General features: G+C 43.6%; 1 protein-coding gene across 1 annotated transcript; it reads right to left on the reverse strand.

Annotated features, from left to right (window-relative positions):
* Positions 1 to 4559: 4559 nt before the first annotated feature.
* On the reverse strand, positions 4560 to 23038 carry LOC307126758 (sialic acid-binding Ig-like lectin 14). The gene is made up of 9 exons (XM_079817445.1): positions 22997 to 23038; positions 22405 to 22468; positions 21907 to 22272; positions 19575 to 19892; positions 19240 to 19488; positions 9342 to 9632; positions 8114 to 8201; positions 6902 to 6965; positions 4560 to 6826 (listed from the first exon to the last, which is right to left on the reverse strand). Exons 2-9 carry the CDS (start codon positions 22457 to 22459, stop codon positions 6524 to 6526), a joined length of 1734 nt encoding a protein of 577 aa, XP_079673571.1. The 5' UTR covers positions 22460 to 22468; positions 22997 to 23038; the 3' UTR covers positions 4560 to 6523.
* Between the last annotated feature and the right edge of the window lie 185 nt (positions 23039 to 23223).

Below are 23223 nucleotides of genomic sequence, written 5' to 3' on the forward strand. Positions count from 1 at the left end.
TGTCTCGGGGCTATAAAATTCAACGCTCCAATCTCTTGCAGAGACACGATGGCGCCTGGGATCTAATCAATGTAAGATAGTCACATCGACACAAAGACCCTTTGTTTATGTATGATTTGATTAGACAAGTCACGAGGTGGTGTGAGGAGTTCAGGCTTTGGTCCATCCGGCCAGATGTCCTGAGCTATAATGCATTATTCCTACATAGTCCACGAAGTGTTGGCGAAATAACACATTATCGGACCGGAGAGAATAATATGGAATTTCTTCCAGAAAACTTCTCGCACAAAATAAATTCAAGCACTTTCAAGGACCTGTATGTATGTTTATTTTCAGTCATGTCGTTGTACACAGCCCTCTCTTTCTGCACAAGGGAAAGATGATCGTGTTGCTTCTTTACTGCTTCAGACTTTCTATTATCTGGGAGGTTTGCAAATTGCACTTCGTATCAGCTGCTCGTTATTGCTTTAGCACTGCCAGCAGAGATCTGTGCGCGTACTTCATTGTACCCAAGAAAGGTGGTGGGTTATGGCCGATCTTGGATCTGCGATTCTTGAACCGGTCCCTTCACAGGCTGCCGTTCAGAATGCTAATGCAGAAACGCATCTTCAGGTGCATCCGTCCCCAAGATTGGTTAGCAGCAGTCGACCTGAAGGACGCGTACTTTCATGTCTCAATTCTCCCTCGACGCAGACCGTTCCTTCGCGTTGCGTTTGAGGGACGGGCATATCAGTACAGAGTCTTACCCCTCGGGCTGTCCCTGTCGCCCCGTGTCTACACGAAAGTCGCGGAGGCAGCCATTGCTCCCATGAGAGAGCATGGGGCACCTCAGCCGGTTGGGGTTTCAGGTCAATGGAGAAAAGAGCAAACTCTGCCCCACGCAGAGGATCACTTTTCTTTGTACGGAGCTGGACTCGGTCGGTCTGACAGCGCACCTCAGCGAGGAGCACGTCCAGTCGGTGTTGAACTGCTTGAATTCGTTCAAACGCAGGACAGCGGTACCACTGAACATTTTCAGAGGCTCCTGGGGCATATGGTATCCGCAGCCGCAGTAACGGCGCTGGGATTGCTTCATATGAGACCGCTTCAACGCTGGCTACACGACCGAGTCCCGAGATGGGCATGGCACATCGGATCCCTCCGTGTCCAAGTGACGCCAAGATGCCGCCAAACCTTCAGCCCGTGGTCGAACCCTTCATTTCTACGGGCAGGAGTGCCTCTAGAACAAGTGTCCAGGCATGCTGTTGTCTCCGCGGATGCCTCATCCACCAGCTGGGGTGCCACGTACAACGGGCTCTCAGTTTCGGTCTGTGGACGGGGCCTCAACTGCAATGGCATATCATTGCCTGGAGTTGTTAGCAGTTCGTCTTGCGCTGGGCCTCTTCAAAACGCCCCTACTAGGCAAGCACGTTCTGGTCCGTACGAACAACACTGCGGCTGTTGCGTACGTAAAAAAAAACAGGGTGGTCTACGCTTCCGTCGCATGTCACAACTCGCCCGCCATCTCCTCCTCTGGAGTCAGAAGCATCTGAGGTCGCTTCGTGCCATTCACACTCTGGGCCTGATCAATTATGCAGCCGACGAGCTCTCACGACAGTCAGTGCTCCCGGGAGAGTGGAGACTCCATCCCCAAGTGGTCCAGCTGATCTGGAGTCGTTTTGGGACCGCACCGGTAGACCTGTTTGCCGCTCCGGACACGACCCATTGCCAGTTGTTTTATTCCCTGACCGGGGGACCCTCGGCTCGGATGCCCTGGCAGTCAGCTGGCCCCGGGACCTACGCAAATGTGCGTTTTCCCCCAGTGAGCCTTCTTGCACGGACACTGTGCAACATCAGGGAGGACGAGGAGCAAGTCCTGTTGGTTGTTCTGTATTGGCCCAACCGGACTTCCCGGAATTAGTGCTCCTCACGACAGCACCTCCTTGGCCCATTCCTCTGAGGAAGGACCTCCTGACCCTATGGCACCTGCGTCTGGACCTCTGGAAACTCCATGTCTGGTCCCTGACGGGACGCGGAGGTTCTAGGTGGTAGACACCATCACTTCCACTAGAGCTCCCTCTACGAGGCACCTCTATGCGTTGAAGTGGAACCTGTTCGTCGATTGGTGCTCTTCTCCCCCGAAGATGTTCGATCAGTTCTGTGCTTTCCTTCCTACAAGACGGGTTGGAGCGAAGGCTGTCTCCCTCCTCCCTCAAAGTTTATGTTGCCGCTATTGCCACTAATCATGAAATGGTAGATGTTCTTAGGTAAGCACGTTCTGATCGTCAGGTTCCTGAGGGGGGTGAGGAGACTAAATCCGCCTCGCCCCCCCTCTATACCCTCTTGGGACTTAACTCTGGTGCTAACTGCACTACAGAGAGCGCCCTTTGAGCCTTTGCAGTCAGCGGAGTTAAAAATTCTGTCTCTGAAGGTAGTACTCCTGACTGCATTGGCCTCTATCAAGAGGGTAGGGGACCTGCAGGCATTGTCGGTCGACGAATCGTGCCTGGAATTCGGGCCTGGTAACTCTCATGTAATCCTGAGATCCCGGCCTGGATATGTGCCCAAGGTTCCCACCACTCCCTTTCGGGACCAGGTGGTGAGCCTGCAAGCGCTGCCTTCGGAGGAGGCAGAGCCAGCCCTAGCTTTTCTCTGCCCTGTCCGTGCCCTGTGGACTTGCGTGGACAGAAGGCAAAGCTTCAGGACCTCAGAGCAGCTCTTCGTCTGTTACGGAGGCCAGCAGAAGGGAAAGGCTGTCTCCAAGCAGAGGATGGCCCACTGGATAGTGGATGCCATCGTCTTGGCGTGTGAAACCCAAGACGTGCCCTGCCCGCTTTGGTTAAGAGCCCACTCCACCAGGGGTGTAGCTTGTTCCTGGGCGCTGGCTCGTGGCGCCTCGCTGACAGATATTTGTAGAGCTGCGGGCTGGGCGACACCTAACACGTTCGCTAGATTTTATAGCCTCAGCGTAGAGCCGGTATCTTCCTGTGTGCTCACTTCCCATAGTCAGTAACACCGAAGTGCCCGTTCTAAGTGTCGGCTTGCTGCTCCATTCCCTTCCCCTTGGAACGGATACGTGCACTTATTTGCTCCAGTCGAGTTCCCCAGAACGGCGAACCCTGTCGAGTCCTCCGCAACCCGCGGCAGACGGACGTGGCGGAGTGTCCGATACCAGGTCTAACATTCGTATGCATTGGTGGAACTTGTGTTAGGCTGGGTTCCATATGTTGTGACCCCCACAGCGGTCCCATATGTGTATTCTTCCACGGTACGGCTCCCTGCGGCGAGCCCGTGTCTTTCTCTCAGTGCGGTGTTGTTCCCCCACCTACAAGGCCGGGGCCACCCCTAGGACTTATGTATGTTGTACTGCCCAAGGCCAGTCCATACGTGTATTCTCCACATGGTAACTTAAATCAAATCAAATCACTTTATTGTCACACAACCATATACACAAGTGCAACAGTAGGTGAAATTCTTAGGTGCAGTTCCAAGCAACATAGCAGTCATGACATGAGACGTACGACATTTAAAGCAACATCAGATTACACATCTGATGCGCACACAATTACTCACAGCACAGTATACACTACAATAAACAATAAATAATTTACACAATGTGAGTGCAGTTCTCACAGCACAATATACTTTTAAACAATATACACTAAACATACATTAAAACAACTGTTCTCTATATCTCGAAGCTGATAGGGGCTCCCTGAAGTGATCCCAATTCGTCAGTGACGTCCGACGTACGTCTCCGTTCCCTCCTTCAGGGAACGAGGGTTACCATATGTAACCGAGACGGTTTATTAGACTCAATTTGTAACGATGTAATTTATGAAAATCACCACAGGAGGATGAAATTCTGAGGTTTATTAGACTCGATTTGTAACAATGGAATTTACAAAAATTACCACAGGAGAGCGAAACACTGAGGTTTATTAGACTCGATTTGTAACAATGTAATTTACGAAAATCTCCACAGGAGAGTGAAACACTGAGGTTTATTAGACTCGATTTGTAACTATGTAATTTATGAAAATCACCACAGGAGGATGAAATTCTGAGGTTTATTAGACTCGATTTGTAACGATGGAATTTACGAAAATCACCACAGGAGAGCGAAACACTGAGGTTTATTAGACTCGATTTGTAACAATGTAATTTATGAAAATCACCACAGGAGGGCGAAACACTGAGGTTTATTAGACTCGATTTGTAACAATGTAATTTATGAAAATGTCCACAGGAGGGCGAAACACTGAGGTTTATTAGACTCGATTTGTAACGGTGTAATTTACGAAAATCTCCACAGGAGAGTGAAACACTGAGGTTTATTAGACTCGATTTGTAACGGTGTAGTTTATGAAAATCTCCACAGGAGGCGAAACACTGAAATTTATTAGACTTGATTTGTAACGGTGTAATTTACGAAAATCACCACAGGAGGGCGAAACACTGAGATTTATTAGACACGATTTGTAATAATGAAATTTATGAAAATCACCACAGGAGGACGAAACACTGAGGTTTATTACACTCGATTTGTAACGGTGTAATTCACGAAAATCACCACAGGAGAGCGAAACACTGAGGTTTATTATCTTATTATTGAAAATGCAGCTTTGATCACAGGAATAAATTACATTTTATTTTTTGGGGGTATTTTAATAACATAAATATATGTATATCTATAGAAATGGGAAACACTGTACAACATGTTACACATTTATTAATATTTTTTTTAAATAAAAACGGTGTATAGTTGTAGCCTGTATCCATGAAGTAGGCCTAACTGTGTTTGTATCCATTCACTGACATTAAGCATGATCAAAGGCTATCATTGTGCTACATGATATGCATATTATATGAAAAAATCCATGTGAAAACAGCTTATATTTAACAACATTTGAAAACAACTTCACTTGGACCCATTGTGCGAGCTGTCTCTTTAATACCGTGGTTTATATACATGTTGCTGCTGATTGGGCTGACATATTTGACACACCCACCAAATGAGTGAAAACGCATCTCAAACCCGTTGCACACCGTTTCCAGTAAACATGGCATTCAACCGGTAACCGTAGCAAAACTTTGCGCACTGGTTTGAGCTTTGAACGTGCCCCAGGTTCTGCTACTTTGCTTTCATGATTAATATGCTAACATCAGCACTATTACGGCTGTGACAGGTCTATTAATGATGACAGCAGCATGAAACAACAAAGAGAGAAGTGAAACATGAGGAAAAATACATAACTGTGTGTTTAACATAACTGAACATATGCAGACTGCGCGTGCGCGTACCTGAGGTAAGTGGTTTGAACCCACATTCAAGAAGTTTTTCCCATTGTGCACTTTTCCTGTACTTCCAGGTTGCTATATATATATATATATAGTCTGTGTGTTTCACTTCCCCTTAGTTGCTGTTTTTGGATTTGTAGACTTTGAATTGCACACATTTGTCAGAAGTAGGCTAGTAGTGCATGATTGTTGACATGGGTTGCGATGAGACATGCTACAAAATGGCCTCCAATTTTACCTGCCATTAGTTTTGTAAGAGCAATATACATGAACACAAAGGCACCATTTATTTTCATTGTCGTTATCAAAGTTGACATTACATATTAAAATATATATTAAACTTAAAAAACAGAAATATAAAAATGTATTTTCTAATTGAAATATTACACAGATGTATAACAAAATACATAATAAAAAATAATGTTTTATTCCTCCTGCTCCTATTTTTAAAGGGAGTTTCTGTCTGAAAGTGACACAAGAAAAAGCTGAGTGTGTTCACAAACACAAATAATGTGCAACAAACAACACTCTGAGGTCAAGAACGTTTCCCACTGCTGATCTGGTAAGAAAAGAAATGCTTGTTCAAACTCAAACTGTTATTTTCACACTTCTGAGTTCTATATTTTCTGTGAGATCCATGGGCGTCGGAAAGCAAAAAAAAAAGTGGGTTGGTCCCCCTGAAATTTTTACTGGAGTAGATGCAATTTACATTAAGTGCAAATAGTCTGCATCGTTTACTAAACGTCTGGTTGGGCCAGACAAAATGGCAAAAGTCACCAAGTCATTTACATTGACTGTAGTGTAGGGGTAAGACGCATGGCAGAAAGCTTTGACTCAAATCGACCCGAGGTTCGAATCCGCCTTTTGCCGAACTCGCTCTACTCCCTTTTCCCATCACATATCAGATCGGAAAGGCATTTATTTTCAATGAATATTAATAAAACATTCGAAAAGTGGAAACAAAGCGGCTAACGTGTGTTTAATAATAAAGTGTTTATTGGTTAGATGAACAGAATTATAGATGGTATAAGTGAGTGGGTCCAATATCGTTGGTCTTAAAAAGTGCTTCAGTTGCATCAATTCTCTGCCATTCACAACTCCTCTCCTGTTGCGGGATAGTAAAGTGTTCATCGGATGCGTCGGATTTGAATACTATGTATTTCAGACATACTGCTCTGGTGGCGTACTGTATAGCAGGGAAGTATGCGATTTCGGACGCAGAGCAACTATCCCTTTTCTGTCTTTAAACAACCAAGCGACGGGTCATGTTTTCATAAATCGTGTCTTCTGGTGACACATTAGTGATCTTTTCTTTATCTCGTGGACTTTGGTCTTGATTGGGGTCCGTCGTAGATGCAGAACGATGATGGACCACAGCGTATTCATCGGTCAGTGAGGAGACACCCCTGATCTCTCCTGACGCCGGCTCTGCGTTCGTGAAGTCGATGGAGGAAAAATTAAGAGATTTTGGTGATCTCGGTGTAACGGCTGACAGCATGTCTTCATTGGTGTGAACAAACTCGCTGTCACCATCGGAGGCAATGGCCTGATGGAGCAGAAACACAGCAGAATCAGTGCTAAATGCCCTTTTGAATGAATAGTCTGAGCATGTTTAACTCACTGTTTGAGCCAGAATGAGTCCAGATGTGTTGTCTTGTCTGGTTCCTGAAGGTTTGGGATTCCTTCTGAAAAATATTTTAGGCCATCAAAACACGGATTCTCATATAATATGTCAATCAGAATCACAAATCCTCATCCCCTATTTGGCTTCACACTGTGATGTTCTTCGGTATTTTCGTCTTGTTTTCCAGTAAACTTTCGTTAGTGTGTAATGTTGCTGTTTGAGCATACACAATATCTGCAAAGTTACGACGCTCAAAGTTCAAAGCAAAGGGAGATATTTTCTTTTAAAGAAATAGCTTTTCAAGGACTACAACAAACGATTGCTAAGGACTACACAAGCTTCCTCCCAGGTTAGTGACATCACTAACCCTGAAATTTACATAAACCCCGCCCCCGGGAACACGCAACAAAGGGGGTGAGATTGTCATGACAGAATATGCTAATCAATGACTTGAAGATATTTAACTCCACATCAGCGACATTCAATTCATCAACTAACCCTTCAGAAACGTCCTGTCTCCATCATTGTCCGACTCCGGTTTGAACATAAAAGGCTGAACAGATTCATTGCGTGTCTGCATGAGGTGATCAAAGCTACTAACTGGAGTTCTTGAAGCTCCGCCCCGTGAGCAGCAGCTCATTTGCATTTAAAGGGACACAGAAACAGCACGTTTTTGCTCACCCTCAAAAAGGGACAGTTTTAACATGCTATAAAAAATTATCTGTGGGGTATTTTGAGCTAAAGGTTCACATACACACTCTGGGGACACCAGAGACTTATTTTACATCTTGTAAAAAGGGGGCAATCAACCACCCCTTTAAATTAAGTTGCATTTACTTGAGAAGCAAAATGGCATATAAAAGTCTTGTTTTCTAAAAAATCTATCAAAGTTTATGCTTAAAACGAGAACAAGTATCTGCCAATGGAGATGGCAGATGTTTGTTCTTGTGTTTAATTTTGGTAGATTTTTCTGAAAACAAGACTTTAATATCTGAAGTAATTTTGCTTCTCAAGTAAATGTATCTTGATTTAACAATGTTTAGATATTTGTACTGAAAAGCAGTGCAGCTTTTGAAAACATTTACCGGAATAGCTGATCTCTGTAATGAACATCTGCAGTTTAGCCTCAGCTCATTATAAATTGGACCAGTTTTGTGATGATCATGTTTTCTTGTCTTTCCTCAAATAGCATTGGTCAGATGTACCCACCGTTTGTAGCAGATCAACATAATGCACAAGATCATCATCGCCGACGCGCCGACAGCAGCTCCGAGCAGCACAGATGGATAGTGGAAACCTGGAAAGCAGTGTTTTATTGAGGTTGGTCTTTTATAGCTCCGGACTCTTAATGGTGATCTCACTGACATTTAAGTGTATCAAATGTTTCTCAGGAAGAATAAAAACAGATCCAAATGAGTCAACAGTTGCCCTACAGTACAGAGTTATAATCGTGCATTTGATTTGAGTTCATAATGAGATCTCGCATATTTGATTACTGACTTTAGTGTCTTGGCAAATATGAGCATTTCTCTGGAAAAAAGTTTCCATTTGATTGCTGTCTAGGAGGGAAAAAAAACTAGAAAAAATAAAGTACTTGCAATGTTTTCAGACACATAATTGCATGTTTCTTATAATTATAGGTTAAATTTATATTAATAATCAATTATCCAAAAGTATAGGACTAAAGTAAATATTTATATGTAATTTCATAATTACTTCTATTGTTCTATTATTCCAAAAAAAAAAAAATATATATATATATATATATATATATATATATATAATATATATTGTCTTTGAAATATGGTTAAAGTGTACTCCCGAATACTGATAAGCATGCATGTAAACTAAATTAAACTTAAATGCCATATCTATCGAAAATTGGGTAACTTTATTTTACACTGTCCTTTTCACATGTAGTTACTATAGTAACACTATAAAGTATGCATAATTACATACCCCTAACCCTAGACCACACCCTAATCCTAAGAACATGTAGTTAATTATTATTACTCCATACTTAACTGTAACACGGACACCTTAAAATAGTGTAATCGGAAATTGTAGGTCATGCATATTTAAATATGTTTATACTTACACATTTGTAATGAAGTTGCAATGTAGTACATTTAAAATATATATTAACTTTAAATGTAATATTGAATATTACACTACAATTAAAATCAGATGCTTTTAGTATGTTAGTCAACAAAATGTATTAAAAATGATTTAAATTGTGCTTTATAGTAACTTTTAATTTGGCATCATTACAAAGCGCACTTAAAATGTGTAAGAAACATTCATAAAAGTGAACTCTTGTGAACTTAAACTGCAAGTACAGTTTTTTTAATAATACTCTTAGGAAAAAGATTCATTGGGATTCTATATAGTAAAGCACACTAGCTGTTGTTGTGCGTGTCAGAGAGGTGAATCTCACTTGTGTTTGTCTCTTGCATCGATGCATCAGGATAGGGAGGAAACTGTTGGCTGGTGGTGCCGTAAGTGTTTGCACTGAAACACTGCAGGAGGGTCATGTCTGTGAGGGGCTGATGGATGATAAGGATGCTCTTCAAGCTTGTGCTTCCTAAAATTTCATTCGAGATGGACGTGTTTGTAGAGTTAGCAAGAACATTTCCAGATAGACGCCACTCTAGTTTAGGCGCGGGATTCCCATGAGCCTCACAGACACAGATGCGTTGGTTACAAGAGCTGGAGATTTTGGGTGCAACTGAAAGAGAGAATATGATCATAAACTGTAGTTTCTGTGTAGGATCTGAGCAAAATAAAACAGCTTGAGGACCTAGGTTTTTTTCTAGCATTTAAGAAAAACATCTCACTAGGGCTTAACAAAATCCTGGGTTCCCTTTCGAGGGAACTCCCACTGCATCGGTAACGACGAATTTGGGGACACTCCCTAAGCAACAGCGCGTCTGAAGTATGAATGAAATCAGGCCAATCCTGATTGGTGTTGCGTCATGACGTAACTATGACGGCGTACCCCGAAGGTACATATAGGGCAGCCCAGGCATAGTAATGGCAGTTATCGCTCTTCAGCATAGCGCTCTGTGTGAAATCTGTCTGTCTATTTATTGTTGTTTGTCAAAAAGTGAAAGTGTGTGTGAAATGGCGACTGGAAAGTGAGAGAGTTTAAGCAGTGTGTGCATCCGTGTCCCCGTTACATGTCGGGCTCGGATGCACACCTGCTGTGTGTGCAGTGTCTGGGTGTTCAGCATACTCGGGCGGCTCTCGAGGGAGCCGCTTACGAGCGTTATGAAAGCTGACACTCAGGCTGCTCCGCTCTCGGCTGGCCGTGTTCAGTGAGACCAGCCAGCCTCGTGAGCCCTGTGGATCGGTCCCGCATCCGCCGAGGTGGTGCGGCGAGGCCGGTCATGGGGCTCACGGATGGACTGTCAGCGGGACTTGGGACTGCTGAGGCATCTTCCCAGTCTTTGTCTGACAGTTCAGATGTTCTCCTTCCCCGTGTGGAAGCCCGCGCTGCGGCTTCTTCCCCCGGGGCGGAGGACCCGATGCTTCAGCGGTCTGATTCTGAGGAATTAGACGCGCTCAGCATCGAGGCAGTCAAAGTCATGAAGCACTCCTTATTAAAGTGAACACACGCGATCGGTGTGCATGAGATACTGGATGGCTGCATTTAAATCTGAGGATTTAAATGAAATATGAGCTGACTCTGAGGAGTTAGATATTCAGCCTGTCATTCAGACCATGTTTCACCGTATTGTTTGAAACTGTTTGGCTTTTTTTCTCGAGGGATGAAAGCCAATTGTATTATGACGGCTTGAACCACGTTGCTGAGGCAACGCGGGGTTTATGAGTCCATATAATACAAATAAACAGTTCGTCTGATGATTACGGCCACATTTAATTCTGAGGAATTAAATAAGATATAATCTGACTTTGAGGAGTTAGATATTCAGCCTATCATTCAGACTTTGTTTCACCTTATTGTGGCTGCATTTAATTCTGAGGAATTAAATTAAAATATTATCTGACTTTGAGGAGTTAGATGTATTTTTATGCAGCCTGTCATTCAGTTCAGTTGGCACGGGGTTGGTGATTATGATGGCATTTAATTCCAAGGAATTGAGTGTCGTGTTATCCGACTTTGATAAATTGGATACTTTAATTCTGTCACCCAAGCGTGTTTAACTTGTGAACTGGATATTCATCTAAGATGGAGCCCTCCTGAAGTGATGTCGTTCTCGCCGCCTTGTGGCCTGCGGGACACATCAGGTTTAGGCAAGGGCTAATCGCAGGGTCCGTCCCTTAGATGAGGCCCCTGCTGGCCAGCCCGCTCTCCCGGGTAGGAGCGACCGAGGTCGTTTTCCCCCAGGAGCTCTCGGGAAATCAGTGCTGTGTTCCCGCCGTCAAAGACGCTTCGGGCCTCCCTGATTTCCCGCGCACGCACGCACGCCGTCGTCGCCTCCAGTAGGACTTGCGACTGGGCAGCGAACGTGTGCGCCAACCGAAAAACGTTCTCGACTGCTCCCTGCCGGTTAGCCGCCTCAGGGGGTCGGGAATGAGTTTCGGTTGACACCCGAGGCCAGCCTCGAGAGGCTGGTTCCCTTAGTAGATTATCTCGGCGCATGGTCATACCTTCCGAGTGTGTCTACGTGGGTCCTGCAGACTATAGAGCTGGGTTACAGGCTTCAGTTCGGTTCTCCTCCCCCGAAGTTCAACGGGGTGGTCCGGACTGTGGTCGGCCCAGGGCAGGTTCGGGTTATGGAACAAGAAGTACAGCCCTGTTAGCCAAGGAGGCCATAGAACGGGTCCCTCTGGCAGACAGGAAGTCCGGATTCTAATGCCGGTACTTCATAGTTCCTAAGAGGGATGGCGAGTTGTGTCCAACTTTAGACCTGAGGTACTTGAATCGTTCTCTGAGGAGATTCAGATTCAAGATGCTTAGCAATTCCTCCATTGTGATTCAGATCCAGTCTGAGGACTGGTCTGTCACGATGGGTCTGAAGAGGACGCATACTTCCCTGTATCCATCCTTCTGTGTCACAGGAAGTTCCTGAGGTTCGCTTTTTGGGGGCAAAGCGTACCAATATCGGGTTCTTCCAGGCGGCCTAGCCCTTTGAGACTCTACACGCAGTAGCGTGTTGACGCCTTCTCAGAGAACTGTGTTCCTGGGAGTCGTATGGGATTCTCTACGTTGGGGGCACAATTGTCTCCCGCACGTATCGAGTCCATACGGGCGGTGGTCTCTAGAAGGAAGCTAGGCCACAGCATCACTGTGAAGCAGTTTAAGGACTGCTGGGGCTCATTGCGGCTGTGTCCAACAGAATATCTCTTGGCCTGCTGCATGAGATCCTTACAGTGATGGCTGGGAATCAAGGGGTTTTCCTCGAGGGGAAAACCATTCTGTATGATCAGGGTAACGCGCAGATGCCTTCGTTCCCTAGTCATATGGAAGAACCTTGGTTTCTGTCCCAAGGGCCAGTGTTAGGAGCGTCCTGTTGCCGGGATTCCGTTTCAACAGACGCCTCCCTCACTGGCTGGGACGTGGTCATGGCAGCCGCTTGCGAGAGGTCTGTGGGAGACCCGGCATTTCTCCTGGCACATCTATTGCCTGGAAATGCTGGCGGTCTACAAAGCTCTGAGGAGCTTTTTCCCGGACCTCCGCGGCCACCATGTCCTGATACGGAAGTAAACCAGGTGGCTTTCCTTAAGGGGAAATCCATTCTGTATGATCAGGGTAACGCACAGTGGCCTTCGTTCCCTAGTCATATGGAAGTAGCCTTGGTTTCTGTCCCAGGTGCCAGTGTTGGGAGCGTCCTGTTGCCGGGAATCCGTTTCAACAGACGCCTCCCTCACTGGCTGGGACGGGGTCATGGCGGCCGCCTTGTGAGAGGTCTGTGGTAAACCCGGCATTTCTCCTGGCACATCTTTTGCCTGGAAATGCTGGCGGTCTACAAAGCTCTGAAGAGCTTTTTCCCGGACCTACGCGGCCACCATGCCCTATACGAAGTAAACCAGGTGGCTTTCCTTAAGGGGAAATCCATTCTGTATGATCAGGGTAACGCGCAGTGGCCTTCGTTCCCTAGTCATATGGAAGAAACCTTGGTTTCTGTCCCAGGTGCCAGTGTTGGGAGCGTCCTGTTGCCGGAAAATCCGTTTCAACAGACGCCTCCCTCACTGGTTGGGGCACGGCATCAGGGGGGTTGAGGTCGCGCCCTCTATGCAGACTGGCGCATCACATCCTCCTGTGGTCCCAAGGGAAACTGTTGTCCATCAGGGCAATGTATGTCCCAGGGGTCCAAAATCAGGGAGCAGACATCCTGTCGAGGCAGGGGCTGAGGCCCGGGGAATGGCGACTCCACCCGGAGGTGGTGGAGGCCATGTGCGAGAGATTTGGCCCAGTGGAAGTGGATTTATTCGCGTCTCGAGAGACGACCCACTTTCCACTGTGGTTTTCTCTCACGCATCCGGCCCCTCTGGGGCTGGATGCCATGGTGCAGACATGGCCGAGGCTACGTCTGTATGCATTTCCCCCGATCGCTCTGCTCCCGGGAGTCCTGGAGCGGGTCTGTCGACAAGGCGCCAACCTGCTTCTGGTGGCGCCACGTTGGCCGACTCGGGTTTGGTTTTCGGACATCATATCTCTGCTGGCAGGTCAACCCTGGGAGATTCCTCTGAGGGGGCCAGATACCTAGAGGCTGGCCTGCCGGCCGATGTGATCGAGACCTTACTCAGTTCCAGGGCTCCATCTACAAGGAGACTGTACAGCCTCAAGTGGAATGTGTTTTCCACTTGGTGTAGAGAGCGTGAGGTGGACCCAGTTAACTGCCCAGTGGCTTCAGTGCTGGAGTTCCTCCAAGATCGTTTCTCTGCAGGGCTTACCCCGTCCACACTCAAGGTGTACGTGGCTGCCATTGGGCCTTTCCACACACCGTTGGGTGATGGGCCTTTGGGTAGGCACCAGTTGGTTGTACGGTTCCTCCGTGGGGCTCGGAGGATGAGGCCTGCGGCTCGGTCCAGAGTCCCAACCTGGGACCTGGCAGTGTTTCTCGAGGGATTGGCTGAGGCCCCCTTCGAGCCACTAGAGTCAGCAGACCCAAAGAGCTTGACCCTTAAGATGGCCTTTCTCTTAGCCATCACTTCTCTGAGGAGGGTGGGGGACCTTCAGGCCTTGGCGCTTACGCCGACTTGCCTGGAGTTTGCCCCTGGCGAAGTGAAGGCCATCTTACACCCTAGGGCCGGTTATGTGCCCAAGGTGCCATCAAACGTGGTCAGGCCTTTGGTTCTTCAGGCATTTCATCCTCTGCCTCACGTGACGGCGGAAGAAGGGAGGCTTCACCTGCTCTGCCCGGTCAGAGCCCTTAAATTATATGTGGAGAAGTCTGCGCAGTGGAGGAAGTCTGAGCAGCTATTAGTGTGTTTTGGTTCATCTAAGAAGGGGCTGCCTGCGTCAACCCAGACTATTAGTAACTGGATTGTCCAGGCAATAGCCACGGCCTATCAGGTGCGCAACCTGCCTTCACCTATGGCCGTGAGGGCACATTCCACCAGGGGCATGGCCTCTTCGGTGGCCCTCCTTTCTGGGGTCCCCTTGCAGGACATTTGCGAGGCGGCCGGATGGGCTACTCCACACACCTTTATTAGGTTTTATAGTCTGCACCTCCCTGCGACGCCCGGTGCTAGGGTACTCCAGTCCTAGCTGTGCCCGGTTTCCGGCTTCACACTAGGACTGGTGCTACCATCGGTGTGGCCTAGTGGGTACTCGTTCCCCAAATTCGTCGTTACCGATACAGTGGGAGTTCCCTCGAAAGGGAACGGCTCGGGTTATGTATATAACCCTTGTTCCCTGAGAAAGGGAACGAGCACTGCATCTCGTCGCCACACCTCGGCAGGCCTGGAGCGCATGCTTCATCGCGATAACTGCCATTACTATGCCTGGGCTGCCCTATATGTACCTTCGGGGTACGCCGTCATAGTTACGTCATGACGCAACACCAATCAGGATTGGCCTGATTTCATTCATACTTCAGACGCGCTGTTGCTTAGGGAGTGTCCCCAAATTCGTCGTTACCGATGCAGTGCTCGTTCCCTTTCTCAGGGAACAAGGGTTATATACATAACCCGAGCCGTTATCTTGCTTCACCTTTCACATTTAATCATGGGTAAATGTTCTTATTTGTATATTTGCAGAATCAGTGTCATTGAATGGATGAACGTGCCACATTGCGCATCCTCGTATTATATATTGTTAACAGAACTATCAGGTTTATCCAAAATGGGCTTTTCATTTATAAAGGTAAGAATGAAATGGTCTCTTCTTCACACCGATTGTTGCGTTTTCTGTCATCATTTGACAATTTCCCTTCAAACGCTGAACTACTGTTTATACAACGCCCATGACTGTTTAAGGCATGTATATTAGGGCTGTCAATAGCAAAAAATTTAATCGCGATTAATCACACACTTATCGTGAAATTAAGCATACGCCATTTATCTCATTAAACACGTTAATTTTGTCATAACTTGCTATATCAAAAGTAAACAATCAGATTGAAGGGTGATTCTCACAAAGTTGTTTTTTTCTGCAAGCTTCAAGGATCATTGGAGATGCCAAAATGACACCAAATAACCAAATATAAGGAGTCCATATAATTCTATTATATAATAAATGTATACACACCATGAAAAAAAAACATTACATAAAAGAAGGTTACAGAATTCACAGTGCATAGTGTGTGTGTGTACAGAGCAACAACAACGGAATTGTTTTCATTTTAGACGAGTCAAGCTGCGATACCGAACAGGACCACACGAAGACGCCCAAAAAACTCCTAAATCAACCGCTTTGACTGCATAAACCTTCCTTACTAAACACAACAACGTACACATGACAAATCAAACATTATCCTTCCTGGGTGTTTGTGGAAACAACGAGAATGTACTGAAATGTGTCTGTACAAGAATGCAGCGTAGTGTTGTCAAATGTACTGACCGCGATACCATTTCGGTACTGAAATTTTAAAAATGTGACACTTTGAGAGCTGTTTGCCGAAATCGTTAACACCTCTGACTGGCCATTGTGCTCACGCACAATAATATCACTTCTCTCTGATATGTCTGATGTGATCAGCCTGGCCTTCTTTACTGTTTTGGACTGTTTGAATGATATCGATTCCTGGATCACTGAAAACTTTCCCAGAATTTAACGGCTTTAAATGGCCTGATCACAGACAGAGAAGCAGAATCGAGTTAAAGTGTTAGAATGGAGATTTCCTCCTACCAGGGTTACAGGTGCTGTAGATGCTCAGTGTGATAAACTCCCGACTTCTAACATCTTCTAACTGCGTGACGAAAATTACGTTAACCCCCTCGCGATCAACTCGTTTTTTTCTTATCAGTGCCAAAGAGACTCAAATAACTCGTTTTTTAGCATTCAGGCAAGTGTTATACATCATTATAATCTGTTAAGTTTCTATTTTTTTGTGTACAGTCACAATAAAAACAAAATGTTTTGCTTTTTGCAAAATAAAGAAAACAAACGTGATGCGCGATCTGCAGCCTCTCTCTCAATGATGTCTAATCTGATTGTCTTCAGAAAATTACCTGTAGCTTAGTGAAAACTTATCACACAAACATGAGACATATGTCTTAAGAAACGTTGAAATGTCAGGTTTTAAATCATGTAAACCAAATCAAAAACAAATATTCTGTGTTTATGTAATCTGTTTGAAAAGAGAGACATGTCCGTTGTTCCCGAGCGTCTCATTATCCGCTAATGCGGCCACGCCCACGGAGCGCGTGATCTTTGAGATTCAAATACTGAGGCGATCCATGCGTCAACGCCCACACATCAACTCAAATAAACACATCAAGTAGTGCTATTATTCAGCTACATCGTTTTGAGACGCGTTGAGGAATAATCCTGGAATACTCCTCATGAAAAGCTGTTCATGTTCTGTTCAGAGCAACGGATTCAGCAGCTGATTGTGGTAGACTCGGTTTATTCTGTTAGTATCTGTGAATATTAAACGCAAAAAGACAGTTTAAAGATGAATCCTGCTGCAACATAAAATGTCATAGACGGATAGATGGCCTGTTTTGGACAGATTATAACCAATGCTTCCTCTAATTTCTTTTCTCGCTGAGCAAAACTTTTCTCTATTGGGCGGACATTTTGGTCACCTGAGCAAAAACATTCTTTACCTGTACAGCGTATGTAAACGCACACACAAAAAGTGGTTTCATCATGCAGTTATAACTTTTAACTTTAATGTGCCATTTCTATTTTATTTAACCATTGATGTAACTTTGTGATATATTAAATAAAAAAATAAATAAAAAAACGTTAATTCAGAAGTCACTAAATTAAGCACATTTTACAGTGCTGTTAACTGTAGTCTTCTTCACCAAGAAATACTATTAAAATCTCCCCCAGGACAGTTCAATTCTTTATAATATAATACAATATGAAAAAAATTAAGCGGTTACACTGAGATGGTTCTTAATGTGTTTTTGTACAGTCATTTATTGGCGACAGGCAGCATAAACCATCTATATTAAATGTTTGTTTATTGCTTATGAATTTCTAAGATTTTCTATATCAGGGGTTTTCAAAAGTTTTAATGGCAAGGATCCCTAAACAATCCCCTTGTGAGATCAATTCTTTATTAGGCTTACACTATACTACAATCATAATAGCCTATGATATAATATAAAAACTAATGGAAGTATTTAAACTGATAGTATATTATATCAGTTTAAATGCTTCAATTTGTTTTAAATAAACCGAACTGAAGTAACTAAATAGACCTAATATCTAAATATGTTCAAGGGAACATGTGAACTCTTTTATCTAAACATCACTGAAACCCAAACCACACACACATCTATTTAAACTGATGTGTGTTACTTTGGTGTTTAGAGTTTGCACGCTACACTTGTGGTGGGTGTAATTGTAAATGTCTGTTTTTTTACCATGCTGTGTCCATCATCTGTTATTTCCACCGCTTAATCAAGCCACTCTTCTTTAAAACATGATGGGGTTTTATTCCACGTCTTTGCGTTTCTCGTTGCCTCTCATTTTGAGATTTGGACCGCAAACACGACTCACTGCTGCTCACACGTGACATCATTGTCTTTTTATGCAACCTGTAAACCGCATTCACCGGTTCTAACACGATAGCGATACTAACTCTATAGCGGTAGAACAGAGCACTGCAATTATTTCTCATTTAAACTACAGTCAAATGGATTTCTCCCCACATTTCGTGTCTGTGTCTGTCGTCTGCCTGGCATTTTATTCTTTCTGCGCTGCCGCGGCATCACAAGTGCGCAGCTTAGAGGGAACATTGATTATAACGTGTTTATTGTAAAAGAGTCTAGTGTCACATCAATAAAGCTTTTATTCGCGAATGTCTGCTCAGATGCTATAAATATAGTACCAGTCAAACGTATTTTGCTTCATGTTGATGTTTAAATATTATAGACTAATATTATTTTTTTAATTTAATATCAAAGTTTGTCAGAAATTATTCTGGATTTTTGTTTTGTAGAAAGCCTTTCTTTAAAGTGAATTTCATTTTGTATGAATTGTATCTTAATTTTAATCAATGTTTTTAATATATTTGCTGCTTATTTAAAAATAAGCAAATATAGCAGACAATAGCCTTAGCGCTGGCGATCATGCATTGCACGCGTGTCTCATAAATGAACTGAAGCTCGAAATGATATTTGAGTATTGTGTGTATCTGATCGTTTACAAAATCAAATGATTCAGAAAATGTTTGCCAAAAAAAAGTGTCCCGATCTCTTTTAACAGAAGTACAATTTTAGAAATGCGCAAATGTTTGTGGTATAATGACCCCCCCCCCCATGTTCTGTACTGTTAAGTCGTACATTCTCATCTAATCACATTTCCCATTACTTTAGCGTACAGCGACTGACTCTGATGTTCAAGGAATTTTAGAGATTTTGAGATGTCGATTACAGAAAATAATCGTGTCTCTATTAAATATGTAATCATAATGTCTCGTGCCCAAGAATTGCGTTAGAATTATAAAAAGGGCAATGTCCAAAACTTGGACATGTTGCTCTATAACAGGAGCTTTTACAAAAGGGGAACCAAATCTTCTGTGGTCTTTCCATATACATTTTCTGTAAGTGAAGAAAACACCCATGCAAAAGCACCACAGTGTTACACACATTTCACAGCGTTTCTAGTAAGCTACCAAACTGCAGCCTACTGTACATCAGCCTGTCATACACTATTGTTTATGATTGCCAGTATGCACACTTTATATAAGATATTAAACCATATTTTGATTGTGAGTAAATGAGAACAGACTCCTGATACTCACACTGGACGTCCAGCAGCACTGATGCGTTCTGAGCTGTACAGACGTATCGTCCGCTGTGTGTCGGGTCGGTGTTGCTGATGGTCAGGTTCTGTCCGGTCTGCACTGGTTTCAGGGGATCTTCAGTGTCTCTGTACCAGGTGTAGTTGAGCACCGGTGGGTTTGCATCACTGCTGCAGCTCAGAGTCACTGAACCGCCCTCCACAACAAAACCAGATGGACTGACATGTGCAGATGTGTTTTTAGGAGCATCTAATGGAGGAGAAAAACATTGTTATGATTCACAGCACTAATTCTAGATGATCAGACAGCATTGATTGAAATAATCCCTGTCTTACACTGAACACGTAGCGTACGGGACTCTTGTTTTGTGATCTTCTGCTGGTGTGTTGCAGTGCAGGTGAAAGTGGCTAAATGATGACGGTGAGTTACAGTGAAGATCAGATCAGAGATGAGCTCAGTTTGCTCCTGACGCTGCTGTTGTGTGACGTTCTCGCTGAGGAGGTGTTCAGGAGACGATCTCCATGTGAGAACAGCTGGACTAAAGGGACAGAAGATCTTAGTCGAGCAGCGCAGATTCACAGAGCTTCCCTCCGTCACCTTCTTCACTTCCTGCTGATCCTTCAACAGACTCACTGTGGGTTTGGGTGGAGAATCTACAACACATACAGATACAGTCAAACATTACAGGATCATATGGATCATCCTATATTGTACAGTAGTAGATTTAATTTTCATTTATGTCCAGTCACACTATCCAACTCATTTTGCATCGCAGGTGTAAGCTAATTTCTGTGAATGTGCAAGACTTCTGATTAATTAGCCGCTATAGACCTAATGCACCAGTTTATGTCATGCCATGTTTAGAGTTTTGTGTTTAAACTATGGGATTGAACGACTTCAGATTTTTTAAAGTCGACATTGGTGTGATGAAAGTCGAGTCGACTAGTCGCTGATGATGTAATTAATTAACAAATAAGCCTGAACCTTCAGGTGAGACACGAACGCAGGTTTTCTTGTGCACAGCTATGGTATGGAAGGAAAATAATGGCAAATGTTTTTGAAACAAAAAAAGCTTGTTGACAAAATATGCATTGCATTAACCGTGCTTGCATTTTAATGCATTGAATTTCTAGGGCTTGCATTTTTATGGGCTGAAATTCAACATGATTGTATATTTAAGATGTGAATATTTCAATTCAAAACATTTCACGCACATTTTCATTATTAAAAATTCAATAATCCATATTCATCTCTCAGATTTCACTTCCAAAATATTAATTTTGTTTAAAAATACAACCAATAATATTCGACAGGCAATTGTCGGTCCATTTTATTTAGCTTTACTAATTCACTTCCTCAAATTCAGTGGTTCAAATTCGAGAGAAAATGCAACAGTTCACATCCGGGAACGGCAGGAATAGCAGTAGATTACCGAGCATAATCTCCATCTGCTGTTAGTCGACCTCACCAGCAGGTGGTGCAAGCGGCTGTTGACGAAGACCAGAGCAACGTGTAGAGAGAGTCATTCATTCATTAAATGGATTTACAGAAATGAAGCAAGCGATATATATTTGTGATGATTATCACATGATTATGATTATCATATGATTATGATTATTGTGTGTTACAATGCAGCACTGCATTAGTTCAGAACGGTGATTAACTTGCCTGTACAATAAGCTGTTTAAAACGTACATTCTCCTGATCAATTTTGAACATCCAGATGGCATAATCAAACATTGACGTCAAGCTTAAAGCGTCATCGTAGAGCATTAAAGGGTTAGTTCTCCCAAAAATGAAAATTATCCCATGATTTACTCACCCTTAAGTCATCCTAGTTATATTAAAAATGGCCTGGCTCTTCCAAGCTTTATAATGGCAGTAAGTGTTGGGTAACTTTTGAAGTCCATAAAAGTGCATCTATCCATCATAGAAGTGCATCTATCTGTCATAAAACTGCTCCACATGGCTCCGGGGGGTTAATGAAGGCCTTTTGAAGCGAAAAAGTGTAGCGTCCTCGCCTCGCAGTTCGAAATGCTTACACTACGTCAGATGACAGAATACTTATGCTACGTCAGACGAGCGTAACTGGTGTGCAATGTCATCTGACGTAGCATAAGTATTCTGAACTGTGAGAGGCGCGGGCGCTACACTTTTTCTGTAAGTTGGATACGGAAGGCGATTCCCCGGAAGCTAGATAATTTACTTTATAAAGTTTATAAAGCCGTGTTGAACAGTTTTATGATGGACAAATGCACTTTTAATAGACTTCAAAAATGACCCAACAGTCACTGCCATCTTGGCAGCTCGTCATCGCGCGTCACTCCCGGATAATAGAAAATGGGCAAAGAGGCGGGACGTGGGCGGAGCTGAGGTGACGTGATGACTAACAGACAAACGCCAATCCACCTGTCACTCAAAGTGGCCACGCCCTTAATTATGCAGAACTTTAAGGCTTTATATAATGTAAATGAATGATTTATAACCCCCCCCAACCGCCCGGCATTTTAAAATGAGGCTCAATGAGATTCTGCTCATTCATTCTCTCTTCTACACCGGAAGCTTGACACAATCACGTTACAGAATATTAATTCGCAGAGGAATAATAACAAATGGTCACGCCGCACTTACATTAAGAAAGAAGAACATGAACAATATGACACTCACCTATGACGGCAATTTCAACTTGGGAGAAGGAGGGTTTTCTGTAGCTATGTTTCAATCGATCGCTGGTTTCAATTCTGAAGTAATATGACCCATTATGACTCTGACTGACATTATCAAAGCGTGTGGTGCAGTTTTTCTCTCTAGGAGTGCCGAATATTTCTCCTCTAAACGGTCCAGTGTCGGGGCTACTGGAGTTAAACACTAGAGTGTAAGGGTCTCCGTCTTTATACCATATTCTCTTTGCACTATCAGTGAGATCATCTTTATATTCTTGATCAATATCAAATGTGCAGGGTATGAAAACACAGGATCCTTGTAGAGCTTCTACTGTCTCCGGCAGATTGATATTAAAAACACAAAAAACTCCTAAAACACACACAGACAAGAGGAACTGATCACACAGAGTTTACATGCAGAATAAATGCAGGGCTTATTGCTCTTTAATCTTACAGAGGTCACATGAAAATGCTTTCAGAATATAATCTATAAGAATGAGACCTTGTATCAGACATCCAGTGAGGAGGAACGTCAGCGATATTTCCATCATGTTCATTCACTCCACCTTACAACAGAAAACACAAACACAATCATACACACTCTTAAAAGAAAGCCTCTTTATTGGCATTGATGCTCCATGAAGAATCTTCAACATCCATGGACTCTTTCCTTTCCACGAAAGATTCTTTACAGTGAAAAGTTCTTTAGATTATTAAAATGATGTTTATATTAAGAATAAATGTTTATTTTAAGAAATGTTCACTGACAAATTGTTCTTCTATGAAATCGCTGTTAAAAAACGCCCATTTAGAATCTTTATTTTTAAGAGTGTATAAACGTTTAACGGTTATTTCCCCTTTTAACTTGTGTGTGAATCTTTAGCTGTCGGTGTAAACTCGTTATTTCGATATTTTTCATGAGTGAGATAATACATGTCATGAGATTAAATACAGGCTACTAAATCAAATCACTGAAATATCTTACATTATTTTTAGAAAGATTAAAAACAGTTTCATCTTTAACAAGTTTACATCCTCAAAACACTGAAAATCTCAAAACGACAGAAGTTTTAGTGTTGTGTGTAAAGACTCACCAGAGACGAGAGAGAGAGCCTCGACTGTGACACTTTTACTCTGGATAGAGGTCTTTTACTGCTATTGGAGATTTCACCACTTCCCCTTTCAGTCAGAGCAAAAAAAACGTCTTGTGAGATCCAGTGTAGAAACTCTCAATAATTCTCAGTTTATTCAGTGTTTAAAACGCAGTCCTATAACAGTTAAGGAAACATTAACATTTTATTTCTCTGCGTTTCTTACTTTG

This window comes from Gobio gobio (assembly GCF_949357685.1).
Source record: "Gobio gobio genome assembly, chromosome: 5".
In the NCBI taxonomy this organism is placed as follows: Eukaryota; Metazoa; Chordata; class Actinopteri; order Cypriniformes; family Gobionidae; genus Gobio; species Gobio gobio.

Excerpts from the sequence above, each read along its gene's own strand:
- LOC307126758 (XM_079817445.1), bottom strand. The coding sequence starts at position 22,459 with ATGAACATGATGGAAATATCGCTGACGTTCCTCCTCACTGGATGTCTG. Across the intron at positions 8,202-9,341 it reads GATGCAAGAGACAAACACAA|GTTTCCACTATCCATCTGTG; the intron begins GTGAGATTCACC and ends ACTGCTTTCCAG. Across the intron at positions 6,966-8,113 it reads ATGTTGATCTGCTACAAACG|AAGGAATCCCAAACCTTCAG; the intron begins GTGGGTACATCT and ends AATATTTTTCAG.